The 13,997-nt window shown below is 41.6% G+C and overlaps 1 protein-coding gene across 1 annotated transcript in view; it reads left to right on the forward strand.

Moving 5' to 3' along the window:
* The window catches only part of ABCC2 (ATP binding cassette subfamily C member 2), a 68,481-nt gene that overhangs the window by 2,668 nt on the left and 51,816 nt on the right, over window positions 1–13,997 (forward strand). Inside the window, exons 3-8 of the mRNA XM_007108787.3 lie at window positions 7,277–7,402; window positions 9,466–9,600; window positions 9,810–9,917; window positions 10,329–10,384; window positions 11,584–11,818; window positions 13,774–13,937. Coding sequence (XP_007108849.1) covers window positions 7,277–7,402; window positions 9,466–9,600; window positions 9,810–9,917; window positions 10,329–10,384; window positions 11,584–11,818; window positions 13,774–13,937 — 824 coding nt within the window. The remainder of the gene's footprint in view (window positions 1–7,276; window positions 7,403–9,465; window positions 9,601–9,809; window positions 9,918–10,328; window positions 10,385–11,583; window positions 11,819–13,773; window positions 13,938–13,997) is intronic.

The following is a 13,997-nucleotide window of genomic DNA, read 5'->3' on the forward strand; positions in this document are numbered from 1 at the left end:
TCCTGCTGTGGAGCACAGGCTCCGGACGCGCAGGCTCAGCGGCCATGGCTCACGGGCCCAGCCGCTCCGCGGCATGTGGGATATTCCCGGACCGGGGCACGAACCTGTGTCCCCTGCATCGGCAGGCGGACTCTCAACCACTGCACCACCAGGGAAACCCCTGTCCTGATTATTAAACAGGGCTTTAGAGAGGCAAATTAGATTCGGTGTTCTATGAGCATACAGGCCAATGACCTCAGGTTACTGCAGTTTAAAAAGAAGGAAGGAAGAAATTTGGCCAAAGGAAGTTGGATTTGCATTGACACTCTGAGGTGGCGTGGTGGTGTGTTTTGTCTACTCTGGATAGAAGAACAGTCTGCTAGAGCTTGGAGCAGGGCTATTGTCTCCCTCGCTAACCTGAGTGCCCAACACAGGGCCTACCACTTGGTACGCATTTGTTGAATGTTGGTATTAAATACACTCTAGGAATAGGGATTGAGTCAAGAGTGTGTTAGACTGAACATTAAACAGCATGCTTCAGTACCCTTGGGGATGAGACAGAGCTTCTGGTTAGTCAAGTCAGAGGGCTTCTATCATTTTCTGGAGCTTCCAAGAAAAGGTTGGGTAATGAGTAAATCAGTATCCCATTTTTTAATTTTAATTTTTATTTTTTTTCTCGGTACGCGGGCCTCTCACTGTTGTGGCCTCTCCTGTTGCGGAGCACAGGCTCCGGATGCGCAGGCTCAGCGGCCATGGCTCACGGGCCCAGGCGCTCCGCGGCATGTGGGATCTTCCCGGACCAGGGCACTAACCCGTGTCCCCTGCATCGGCAGGTGGACTCTCAACCACTGCGCCACCAGGGAAGCCCCCTGTATCCCATTTTTATCATAGCTATTAATTAACTTTTAATAAACAACTTTATTGAGAAATAATTCTCAATAATATCATACAATTTTACCCATTTAAATACAATTCTTTTTTTAAAGTATTTTCATGATATGTGTAACCATCGCCACAGTCAATTTTAGAACATTTTTTCCCTCAAAAAGAAATCCTTTATCAACCCCTATCTCCCCATCTATCCTAGCCCTAAGCAACCACTAGTATACTCTTTGTCGCTATAGTTTCCCTATTCTAAACATTTCATATGAATGGAATCATATAATACATGATCTTTTATTATTGGCTTCTTTTACATAGCATAAGGTTTTCAAGGTTCATGCATGTTATTTGAGGCTCATCCATAATATTCCATTGTATGGATATATCATGTTTTGTTTAACTTTTATAAACACAAATCTCTATAGATAAAACTCTGTAGATAAAAAGAAATGTATTAGCTTTTTTTTTTTTTTTCCTGTAGCTAATAATCCATTCACCCTTGCTCATAGTTTCAGGAGCTTCGTTTATAATTTATACTTTTTTTTGTCCTCCTCCCTGAGATAGGCACAGAGGAGCGTCCTCTTAAAAATTTCAGAATAATTGGTTTTTCCTCTGAAACAGAAGTATAATTCCTCAGAAAGTAAAAATTCACTTCTTTGAGAAACTTCTTCTTGGATCACTCCTCAATTTGACTTCATTTCTTCGCTTCCTGTTCTACCTGCCTTTGGGCTGTTTGTTCCTCTCTGATTCTCTTGAACTGTCATTGCTGTTTGGTCATTAGTGCAGTGTTTACCTCATCTGGACTAAGTCAATTTGCTTGACTAAGCTAATGAGAGACTCTACCAGTTTGTTTAAAGGTGCACCCTTACCCGAAGGACCCTGTGCATAGTAGGTAATTGAATGAATTGAATTAAAAAATGAATGAATGAGCGAGCTCATATTTAGTCCCAGGGTAACAAAAGAGGAGTATTGTTCTGGAGGTTGTGGATCTATTGAGGTCAGATGTGCAGCAAAAGTGGACTTACTGTTGAACTAGTGAGACGTGGGAATCATCTTCAAGTATTTGTGGAAATATAACATAGAAGACTACCTAGCTTATTCTGAAAAGTTTCAGAGAGCAAGATGAAGGTAAGTCAGTGTAGGTTGTTCCAGGGGAGCTGACTTTAGCCAAACATACAGAAGAACTTTCTTTCTTTTTTTATTTTTTTGTGGATGATTTACCCTTTTTATCCCTTACTCTTACACAAACTTTAAAAAAGACAGAAAATCAAAGATAAGTAAATTATTTTCAGCTGTATCAAAGTTTAAGAACTTAAATTTGAGATAGCTTTATCAGTTGACTTTTCTTTGAGAGGGTTTTAAATAAGTTCAGTTGTGAAGACCATTACAAAGGTGGAAGAACTTTCTTATAGTAATAACCGTCTGATAGTAGAATGGTCTGCTGGGGTATGTAGTTCCTGAAAATATTGAAACTGAAGTTAGACGTTTGTGTTCCAGGGAAGTGATGGAAATAGACACCCTCTGTAATGGGTCGAAGTTTCAACCAGAGTGGCACTGGGAAAAGGAGGACTGTGCAGAGGTGGAAAGATTAAATATGGCCAAAACACTTTACTTTCTTTTTTTTTTTTTGGCTGCACCACATGATTTGCAGGATCTTAGTTCCCAGACCAGGGATTGAAGCCATGCCCTCGGCAGTGAAAGCACTGGGCCCTTGGACTGCCAGGGAATTCCTTACTTTTTAAAAAAAAAAAAAATTTATTTATTTATTTATTTATTTATGGCTGCATCGGGTCTTAGTCGCAGCATGTGGGATCTTTTTTTTTCTTTTTAAATATTTATTTATTTTTGGCTGCATTGGGTCTTCCTTGCTGTGTGGGGGCTTTCTCTAGTTGCGGTGAACGGGGGCTACTCATCGTTGCAGTGCAGTGGCTTCTCTTGTTGCGGAGCTCGGGCTCTAGGCACGTGGGCTTCAGTGGTTGTGGCACGCAGGCTTCAGTAGTTGTGGCTCGCGGGCTCTAGAGTGCAGGCTCAGTAGTTGTGGCACACGGGCTTAATTGCTCCATGGCATGTGGGATCCTCCTGGACCGGGGCTCAAACCCGTGTCCTCTGCATTGGCAGGCGGATTCTTAACCACTGTGCCACCAGGGAATCCTGGCACACAGGATTTTTCATTGTGACACGCGGGCTTCTCTCTAGTTGTGGCCCACGGGCTCCAGAGTGTGTGGACTCTGTAGTTGAGGCACGCAGGCTCTCTAGTTGTGGATCACGGGCTCAGTAGTTGTGGCACGTGGGCTTAGTTGCTCCTCAACACCTGGCATCTTAGTTCCCCAACCAGGAATCGAACCCGCATCCCCTGCACTGGAAGGTGGATTCTTAACCACTGCACCACCAGGGAAGTCCCCGTACTTTCTTTTTTAATACCAATGATATTGTGTCTCTTTAGGAAGCTGAGTTCAGTAAACTCCACGTGCACTTGAAACTCCTCCAGTGATTCAGAGATCAAGGGCAAAGACTATTTACGGACTTGGTAATCATTAAACAACCACAATATTTCCCTGATTGTGATTAAGAAAAGCCTATGTATGTTTCTGATTATAAAAGAATACATTATTGTAGAAAGTTTATTTGATTATTGTAGAAAGTTTGTCAACTCTAGGGAAATAGGAAATCATTGATAATTGTATCACTCTGACATACTCCTGTTAACATTTTGAGATGTTTCCTTTTACTCTCTTTAAAAAACTAAACAAACAAACAAAAAAACAAAATGAAAAGAAAAAGACTCATTCTCACCCCTCTAGTCCTGTTCTCCAGAGGCCGCCATTTAAAATTATTTTGATGGTTACCTCCATATCTGCAAATAATGTGTTTATACCTGTATTTCTTGATCCATCAACTTCAAAAAATATCTATTTCTGTCCTCTATGAAAGACAAAGAATTTAGCTCATTGACCCAACTCCCTAGCTTCCTTTTTCTCTCTTCCTCTTTCTCTCAGTCTTTTAATTTTGTATGATTATGTTCTGTTCTTCTGTAGGTTACATTTATACCTAAAAATAATCTGCCATCAGTTTTATTTTATTTATTTATTTGGCCGTGCCACACAGCTTGCAGTACCTTAGTTCCCTAACCAGGAATTGAGACCAGGGTTTGAAACTGAGGCCACGACAGTGAAAGCCCTGAATTCTAACCACTGGATCATCAGAGAACTCCCCTCCCCATCCTTTTTTTTTTTGCCATCAATTTTAGGCTCTAGTTCTTCCTTTCTTCTTCCTTAATTCACATATAACATTGTATAAGTTGAAGGTGTATAGCATGTTGATTAGATATGTTTATATATTGCAATATGATTACCACCATACTGTTAGCTAACACTTCTATCATGTCACATAATTATCTTTGTGTGTGTGAGAACATTTAAGATCTAATCTCTTAGCAACTTTGAAGTATGTGATACAGTATTTTCTATAATCACAAGTGCATGACAAACTTGCAGTTAGAAGATAAATAAGTTCTGGAGATCAAATGAGATTTTTTTCAGTTTATAGTCTTTTTTAAAACTGAGGCATAATTGACATATAACATTATATTAGTTTCAGCTGTACAGCATAAGAATTTGAAATAATCACTACAATAAGTCTAGTTAACATCCATCACCATACATAGTTACATAATTTTTGTTCTTGTAATGAGAACTTTCAATATCTACTTTCTTTTTTTTAAATAAATTTATTTATTTTATTTATTTTTATTTTTGGCTACATTGGGTCTTCATTGCTGCAGGAGGGCTTTCTCTAGTTGCGGCGAGCGGGGGCTGCTCTTTGTTGTGGTATGCAGGCTGCTCATTGTGGTGGCTTCTCTTGTTGCAGAGCACGGGCTCTAGGCATGCGGGCTTCAGTAGTTGTGGCGCGTGGGCTTAGTTGCTCCGCAGCATGTGGGATCTTCGCGGACCAGGGCTGGAACCCGTGTCCCCTGTATTGGCAAGTGGATTCTTAACCTTGCACCACCAGGGAAGCCCTCAATATCTACTCTCTTAACAGTACTGTATTGTATATTTGAAAGTTCTAAACTATAGTCACCATGCTGTACATTATATCCTCATCTCGATGCCCCTTTGTGTAAGACAAGAGATTTAGTGTTCCCAATAAAATTTTCAGAAAGAGCAATAGTAAATAAAGTCTCTAGGTTCTTGCTTTCTGAAAATGTTGGTCTGACTATGGAATGCTAGGTTCAAAAAAAATTTGTTTTTAAGTTTGAAGATATTGCTATGTTATTCCCCCAAATCCTGTGCTACCAAGTTAGAATTCTTCTCATTCCTTGTTATCCTCTCTAGAAGCTTTATCCTCTTTATTCTTGATGTCCTGAAATTTCATAAGAGTGTCTACATGGGTCTTTTTTCATTCAATGGGTTCTATACTTTTAACCTAAAGACTCATGTCTTATCTCTGAGAAATTTTTATATTATTCTTTTCATTTCCTTTCCTCTAATTTTAAAAGTCCATATCTCTAGAACTTCTTATTAGATAGATGTTGGACTCGCTGAATTGTTCCTCCTTCTCAACTCTTTAGAATTTCTTTTTCTCTTTTCCCCTCTGTTCTGAGAGATTTTCCTAATTTTTTCTTTTAATCATCCTAAAGAGCCTTTATTTTAGCAATAATGGGATTGATTCCTAAGAATTCTTTGCTAAATAATAGCACTTATCCTATTAGTTAAAGGTGCTTTCTTTGCTGGTTTTCATTATAAAGGGCCCAATATCTCTGCCTGAGCCATTCTGGATGGATGAAGCTTATGGAATGAGTAGGCATAGATGGATGGGAGTAGGGAGGGGTGAGGGTAGGGGAGCTGATACTAAAGATCTTCATCTTGAGGGATAAGGTACTGGTGGACCTCCTCAGTGGAGGTAATAATTCTCCCTCCTGATGGGTGGGCGGTAGTCCTTTAGAACAGCAAGATGTGTATCATGTCTTAAGAGCTCATAGTACAAATATTTGACAGACTTGGAGTCATTTTATGGTCACAGAGTTGCAGTCATTAACTTCAAAGTTTATATGGGGAGAAGGCTGGGAGTAATGACCAAGGAAAGGGAATAGTGCCATCCCAAGTGGGTTGGAGGAATTCCCCCTTTAAATCTATTTTATTAGTTATCTATTGCTATGTAACAAATTACTCCAAAACTTAGCGGCTTAAAAATAAACTTTTTTTTTTTTAATCTCAGTTTTCATGGGTCAGAGATTTGGGAGCAGCTTACCTGACTTCAGGGTCTGTCATGAGGTTGCTGTTATTAACATGCAGGCTCTGCCTAAGGTCACCTGAAGGCTTGACTGGGGCTAGAAGATCCTGCTTCTAAATTGACACACCCACATGGCTTTTGGCAGGAGGTCTCAGTTCCTTACCAAGTGGACCTCTCCATAGAGCTACTTGAGTGTCCTCACGATGAGGCTGGAAGTTTCCCTTGCTGTGAGTGATCCGAGAGAGAGAACAAAGAGGAAGCCACATTGTTTTCTATGACTTAATCTTGGAAGTCGCACACTGTCACTTCTGCCATATTCTATTTATTACAAGTGAGTCAGAGTTCAGCCCATACTCAAGGGAAGGGGAACTAAGCTATCTTTTGAAGGGAGGAGTATTGCAGAATTTGTGGACGTATTTTAAAACCGTGACAATCAACATTCCTTAACAACACTTAGCATACTTTGAACTTTATTCCATTACTTGAACTATATATATCCATTGATTCCATAATTATTGAGTGTGTTATCTGAATCATTGCCTACCATATTTATTGAAGTATAGTTGATGTACAATGTTATATAAGTTACAGATGTACAATACAGTGATTCACAATTTTAAAGGTGAAAACTCCATTTATAGTTATTATAAAATATTAGCTATATTCCCCATGTTGTACAATATATCCTTGTAGCTTATTTTATACTTAAGAGTTTGTTCTTCTTAATCCCCTACTCTTATATTGCCCCTCCCCTCTTCCCTCTCCCCACTGGTAACCAACTAGTCTGTTCTCTGTGAGTCTGCTTCTTTTTTGATAACAAAAAGAATATAATATAAATATAAATTCTCTAGTTTGTTATATTTTTTAGATTCCACATATAAGTGATATCATACAGTATATGTCCTTCTCTGACTTATTTCACTAAGCATAATGCCCTCCAGGTCTATCCATGTTGCTGCAAATGGCAAAATTTCATTCTTTATTATGACTGAGTAGTATTCCATTGTGTGTGTGTGTGTGTGTGTGTGTGTGTGTGTATCACATCTTCTTTATCCATTCATCTGTTGATGGACACTTAGGTTGCTTCCATATCTTGCACTACCTACCATTTTTACCATCCATTACTGGGAACCATTCTATTCTTAAGAATGATATCTTCCTAACAGTGTTTTTTTTGCCTTCTCAGGTGCTTGTTGGGTTTCTTCTTATTCTGGCAGCCATAGATCTGGCCCTTGCACTCACAGAAGACACTGGACAAGCCACAGTCCCTGCTGTTAGATATACCAATCCAAGCCTCTACCTGGGCACATGGGTAAGGCCCATCATCACTTCTATCCTCTTTATCTTCTCTCTACTCATAGCCATCCAGCTGAAATATGCTCTTGTGGAATGAAATAAAGTCCAATTTCATCTACCTTTTTCAAGGGACCTATGATGAAGCAAAGCTTGGTTGTAATAGGGTGAAACCAATTTTAGCTTTTTCCATTGTGTGTGTGTGTGTGTGTGTGTGTGTGTGTGTATCACATCTTCTTTATCCATTCATCTGTTGATGGACACTTAGGTTGCTTCCATATCTTGCACTACCTACCATTTTTACCATCCATTACTGGGAACCATTCTATTCTTAAGAATGATATCTTCCTAACAGTGTTTTTTTTGCCTTCTCAGGTGCTTGTTGGGTTTCTTCTTATTCTGGCAGCCATAGATCTGGCCCTTGCACTCACAGAAGACACTGGACAAGCCACAGTCCCTGCTGTTAGATATACCAATCCAAGCCTCTACCTGGGCACATGGGTAAGGCCCATCATCACTTCTATCCTCTTTATCTTCTCTCTACTCATAGCCATCCAGCTGAAATATGCTCTTGTGGAATGAAATAAAGTCCAATTTCATCTACCTTTTTCAAGGGACCTATGATGAAGCAAAGCTTGGTTGTAATAGGGTGAAACCAATTTTAGCTTTTCACTTGCTTTTAAACACTACTTTTATAATGCCTTCTTCCTAAGGTAAGTATTAGCTTTAATGATTAACATGTGTACCTTATGCCCTCATATCTTGCCATCTAAGGATCACAGATGAAATCCAAGTTTCTTGACGTAAAAGAATTTTCTACATGCTGTAAACATTATTTTAAAATTGATTGGTGACTCTAATCAATGGATCACTGAGTCTAGACTTGTTTGTGTAAATTTGATGACAGAAACTTATATCTCTCCTATAGGCAGAGTTTTTTGTGGGGGGAGGGAGAGCTGTACAGTGTTTAAAAAAACAATTGAATTCATTACCATCATTTTATTTTATTTATTTATTTTTTATTTTTGGCCGCGTCAAGTGGCTTGTGGGATCCTAGTTCCCCAAACAGGGTTCGAACCCAGGCCTCCAGAAGTGAAAGTGCCAAGTCCTAACCACTGGACCGCCAGGGAATTCCCGTTACCATCATTTTGAAAGAGGAAGATACAACGTAATTATTTTGATTCCTAAACTTTCTTGAAAAATCAGAATGCCTGGCAATTTTGGGCCGATATTCCCACAGGGCAGCGGTCAGCTAGGACTGAGTAGCAGTTGGTTGCATTAGACCAGGTATGTGCTCAGTACCGTCCTCCACCCTCACTTCACTCAGTAACAAGCTCTGTTTGGCCCCTGTAAGGACTTCGTTTTGTCACCGTTGTTATAAAACAGAGAAGAGTCTAGGCAGCGGTGCGCTGGAGCCAGCTCACAGATCTGACTGTGCCTCTCTTCCCAACTCAGCGCTGCGTTTGGTGACATCATGTTGGAGATTGAAATCCACCACGGCGGGAGTATTTATACCATGGAAATTCACACATGCCACAAATCATGGCTTTGTTTTCAGAATGCCAGTTTACTAGCACAGCACTGGGTCTGGGAAAACAACATTTAATTAATTATAACTAAGTGAATAATGTGAGGCAAAGTTTTTTGTTGTTGTGAATTTCTTAGTCTAATATTAGAAAATACTGTGATACAGACACCTTGCACCTATTCAGCAGAATCTGCCTCCCCAACCTGATTACTGTAGTGCCTGAAATTATTTTCTTGGGCCTTAGAAAGATTTTTCTAGCTCCCAGAGTTATTCCATTTAGATGCAGGTGGTGACCTTCTGCGTTCTTGTCTGACTCCCTGCCCAAGTGTGGTGAATAGAGATAGGATAGGGAAGGGAGTTCCAGAGAGAGCACTGGGGTCCTGAAAGAAAAAGTCGGATGTTATCAGGGAGGAAATGTACTATTTGGCATCAGATTAGTTACAACAGTCTCCCCCTTCAGCCCCCGTTTCTTCCCCTGTTCTCTGACATCCTTCTTGCCTCTTGTCCTTGGTGTTAGTGACAATATTTTTCAAAACATGTGAATTTCTCTCTAGATCCTGGTTTTGCTGATCCAGCACAGCAGGCGATGGTGTGTACAGAAGGACTCTTGGTTCCTGTCCCTGTTCTGGATTCTCTCAATACTCTGTGGCACTTTCCAGTTTCAGACTCTGATCCGGACACTCTTAAGGGTAAGGAGGAAAGAGATGGTGATATGAGGAGGTACCGCTGGGCAACTTCTAAGTTGGAGTAAATGACATAAGGTAAATTGAGTTGCAGGGTAGGATTGTATTTAGGGGATTTGATAATAGACTTTAATCACAAGCATTGATACGTAGGGGCTGTTTAGACGTAATTCAGATAAAAGGCTCCTTTTCTTTGTCGCCCCCACCCCCCATAGGGCAGCAACTCTAATCTGGCCTACTCCTGCGTGTTCTTCATCTGCTATGCATTCCAGATCCTGGTCCTGATCCTTTCAGCATTTTCAGAAAAAAATGACTCCTCAAAAGTGAGACTCTAAATATGACCACTTCATATATTATTTAATTGGATGGTATCTTGACAGATGTAACTTTGAGATATATAGGTCTCATGAAGGTCCCACAAGCCCAGAATATAGTAGTATAGTCCATTTTGTGATGTAAGGAAACAAAGTGACTAGAATTTGGAAACACTGGCTTTTATATTGACCCACCAAGCTTCAGTATGGTCAGTTAATTCATACATCTATGCCAAGAAGTCTGGTTATCATTCTACTGGTGACCTTAGGGTCTCCAAACAAACACGTTGACCAGCCTATTTCAGTGTCATATCTAGTTTCTAGCACAACATCATATTTAGAAAACTCAACTGATTTTAGAGTTCCATAGAATTCCTGTTTCTAATTGATTTACTGTCTGATTTTTTGTGTGTCTTGCAGCATCCTTCAACCACAGCTTCATTTCTGAGTAGCATCACCTTTAGTTGGTATGACAGGTAGGAAATGCCTGGAGTGTGGCTTGTCTATATCCCTCCCCCCTCACTCTCCTGAAAGTGATGGAAATCTTAATTTTAAAAGTGCCTGCCATGGCTTCCATTTCTCCTCTGCTTAGGGTCAGAGAATGTTAAAACGTACAGATCAGTTTACTTCAGTCCCTTCACTGGGCAGATGTGGAAGCTGAGGAGACGAAGGAGGGGGATTTGCTCTTGGTAGACTGAGGAGTTCATGAAAAAAAAGGATAGGAGGAAAAGGAGGCAGTAGGACAGGAAAAGGGAAATTTGGGGGCAAGGAGTGTGGCACAGACTTGGGTAAGGGATGAAATAGCTGTTCTGGGCTTCCAGAGGGTCTGGAGCAGCCATCCTTGGCCTTTGTAGTTCCATGGACCCCCTTTGGCAGCCTGGTAACACCCATGAATCCCTTCTCAGATGATGTTTTAAATGTGTACAATAAAAGACATGGGATTATAAAGGGAAACATATATTGAAATGTAGTTACCAAATTTGTGATATAGTAGTACATGTGCTTCTTTATTAATGCATTAAATATCAAGACCTAATGCTGGCTGGGTTTAATAGTTTCAAAGCAGTGATGAGTGTAAATGAGCCATGAAAACATCCGTGACTTTTGTTACCTGGTAACAAAGGCACAAGTACTCTGTTTTAGAACTGTGGTGGGTTGACTACATTCATATTAGAAGGAAAGGCTAAATTTCAGTTAGAAGCTAATAAAAATAAAGATGTAATTTATTTTCCATCCATGTTCTCAAATCCCAGGTTGAGAAGCCCGGATCTAGAGAGAGAGAGAGCATTAGAGGCAGCCTCCAGGTCTGCTCAGTTCCTTAAGGGCATCGTGGAGGCTCCTCAGGGAGATGCCAGGGCAGCAGAGAGGCAGCCAGTATTTGAGAAGGAAGGAACAGGATCGGGGGAGGTGATGCTCTTTTGGCTCTCAATTCAGTAGCACTCCTTCCCCTTCTCTTGCTTTCTCCCACCTTCCATCACCCCCACGCACTCCCTTTTCTGCTCTCCCCACTCCTCTTTCAAGTTCCAAGAGCTAGGAGCTGGGGTAGTAGAGCAAGGGAGAAGCCCCATTCTTCTGTCCCTCCATCCTGGGACTGGATGGTTTTGACAGAGGCAGCGAGGAGACAGCCTCTGGCCCCAACTGTAGGGCCTCAGCCTGTGGGTCACTCTTGTTCCAGCATTGTTCTGAAAGGCTTCAAGAAACCTCTGACGCTCGAAGATGTCTGGGATATTGATGAAGAGACTAAAACAAAGACACTAGTCAGCAGGTTTGAAAAGTACATGGCAGGAGAGCTGCAGAAGGCCAGGCAGGCATTCCAGAAACGGCAGCAGAAGAACACCCAGCGGAGCCCTGGAGCCAGGCTGCATGGTTTGGACAAGACCCAGAGTCAAAGCCAAGATGTCCTGGTCCTGGTAACTTTCCCATGAGTGTCTGTTCGAATGTGCTGTATGTCTTAGGCAAGAGGACACCATGTCCTGGTGAATCTGTCCTTACATTTTGACAGCACTTTATACTTTACAGTGCATTTTATATTATTAGTAATATTCACAATACTAATAGTACCTTAGTGATGGATACATGGGAGTATAATGTAGTACTGATCTCTTTCCTTTGGGGTATATTTGAAATTTTCCACAGTAAAATGTTTTTTAAAATAGAAAAATAAAAGAATACCTTAGCATTACTAGAACCTGCACGTCAGTGGGATTTAGCATTAGCAGCTAATTTATTTTTTTATTCACTTGAAAATATTTATTGAGTACCACTGTGTGCCAGAGACCATTCTGGTCACAGGTATAAGGATCAGCCTGAAAGAGTCCTCGCCTTTAGCGAGCTGGAAAATAAATAATAAACCAATACGTACATTACTCTTTCAAAGTAGTAAGTGCTATTAAGGAAACATGTTAATGTATCTGGGGTGAAGTGCTTCCTTAGACAGAGTAACAGGAGAGGCTTCTCAGAGGAGAAGACATTTGGGCAAAGATCCAAGCCATGAAAAGAGCCCATCAGAAGGAAGCGTATTTCACTCAGAGGGCGCAGGAGGGGGAAGCTGAGAGGGGACATGGTTGGCTTGTTTGGAGAAGAGAAAGAGGATGCGGGAGCGTGGAGAGAGAGGCTGAGTGAGGGGTGAGGTGAGCTCAGGGAAAGGGGCAGCGATTAAGTGGTGTAGACCCTCATGGGCCATGGTGAGGAGTCTGGATTTTATTTTAACTCTGATGGAAAGCCGGTGGAAAGTTTTGAGCAGAGGAGTAATGCAATCAGATTTACATTTTTAAAAGCCCACTGAAGCAGCTGCCAGGAGAACGGATGGTTGGGAGGCAAAAGTGGAAGCTGGGAAGCAGGTTGAGGCAGTTGTTCAGGCAAGAGACTGACCAGATGGGACCTCAGTGAGAGAAATTACAAGAAGATGTCACTGAGGCTGAAAAGCTGGAATTGGGGGCCTGGTGGGACTCCTGAGACAGGAAAAGGAAGAGGCGGGAGAGTGGGTGGTGATATCCCATGTAGTAGATTCCCCGGGGTCGCTGAAACAAAGCACCATGAACCGCGTGGCTTAAAACAACAGAAATGTATTGTCTCACAGCTCAGGAGGCCAGAAGTCTGAAATCAAAGCATCGGCAGGGCCATGCTCCGTCTAAAACCTGTAGGAAAGAAACCTTCCTTGCCTCTTTCACCTTCTGGGTTTTACCAGCAGTCCTTGGTGTTCCTTGGCTTGTGGATGTTTTAACTCCACTCTCTGCCTCTGTCATCATGTGGCCTCTCCCCCCATGTCTGTGTCTCTTCTTACAAGGACAGCAGTCATATTGGAGTAGGACCCATTCCATGACACACTCTAATGACCTCATCTTAACTTGATTACATCTGCAAAGGCCCTATTTCCAAACAAGGGCACGTTCTAAGGCACCGGGGGTTAGGACTTCAATATAACTTTTGGGGGGATTCTATTCAACCCGTAACATCCCCCAATAACCATGAGCAAGAAGAGAGTGAAAAGGCTTTTAAGCATCTGAAATATGTATATAAATATATAAATATAGATATATATAATCATGCCCATGCCCTTCCCTCCCATGATGCCCCACAGGCCACCAGTCAGAGGCTGTTCTCTGTTTTTTACATGGTATTCTCACCAGGTTTGCTGCCTGTTTTCCTAATCCAAAATAGATCCGAAGTATCAGTTAGGAGGGGGAGAGGGGAACAGCGATAGCAGCTAAAAGGGTGAATGGGACCAGGCAGTGGAGAGAAGACCGAAACCTGTACAAAGAAGGCAGCAGGGCTCAGGGGCTAACACTTGGGAACTGTTCAGTAAAGACAGAGTCTTACACCACGCAGCTCTGCAAGCACTGATGTTGTTTGGTTTTGTACCCAGGAAGAAACTAAAAAGAATAAAAAGAAGTCTGAGACCACAAAAGACTTTCCCAAGTCCTGGTTGGTGAAAGTCCTCTTCAAAACTTTCTACGTCATCCTCCTGAAATCATTTCTGCTGAAGCTGGTGTATGACATTCTCACGTTTCTGAATCCTCAGCTGCTGAAGTGAGTCCCCAGGCCCTGGGCTGTCCTTGCAGGGCCTCCTCTGCCACTCTGCTTTTTGCC

The sequence above is a fragment of the Physeter macrocephalus genome, chromosome 20, assembly GCF_002837175.3.
Source record: "Physeter macrocephalus isolate SW-GA chromosome 20, ASM283717v5, whole genome shotgun sequence".
Classification (NCBI taxonomy): Eukaryota; Metazoa; Chordata; class Mammalia; order Artiodactyla; family Physeteridae; genus Physeter; species Physeter macrocephalus.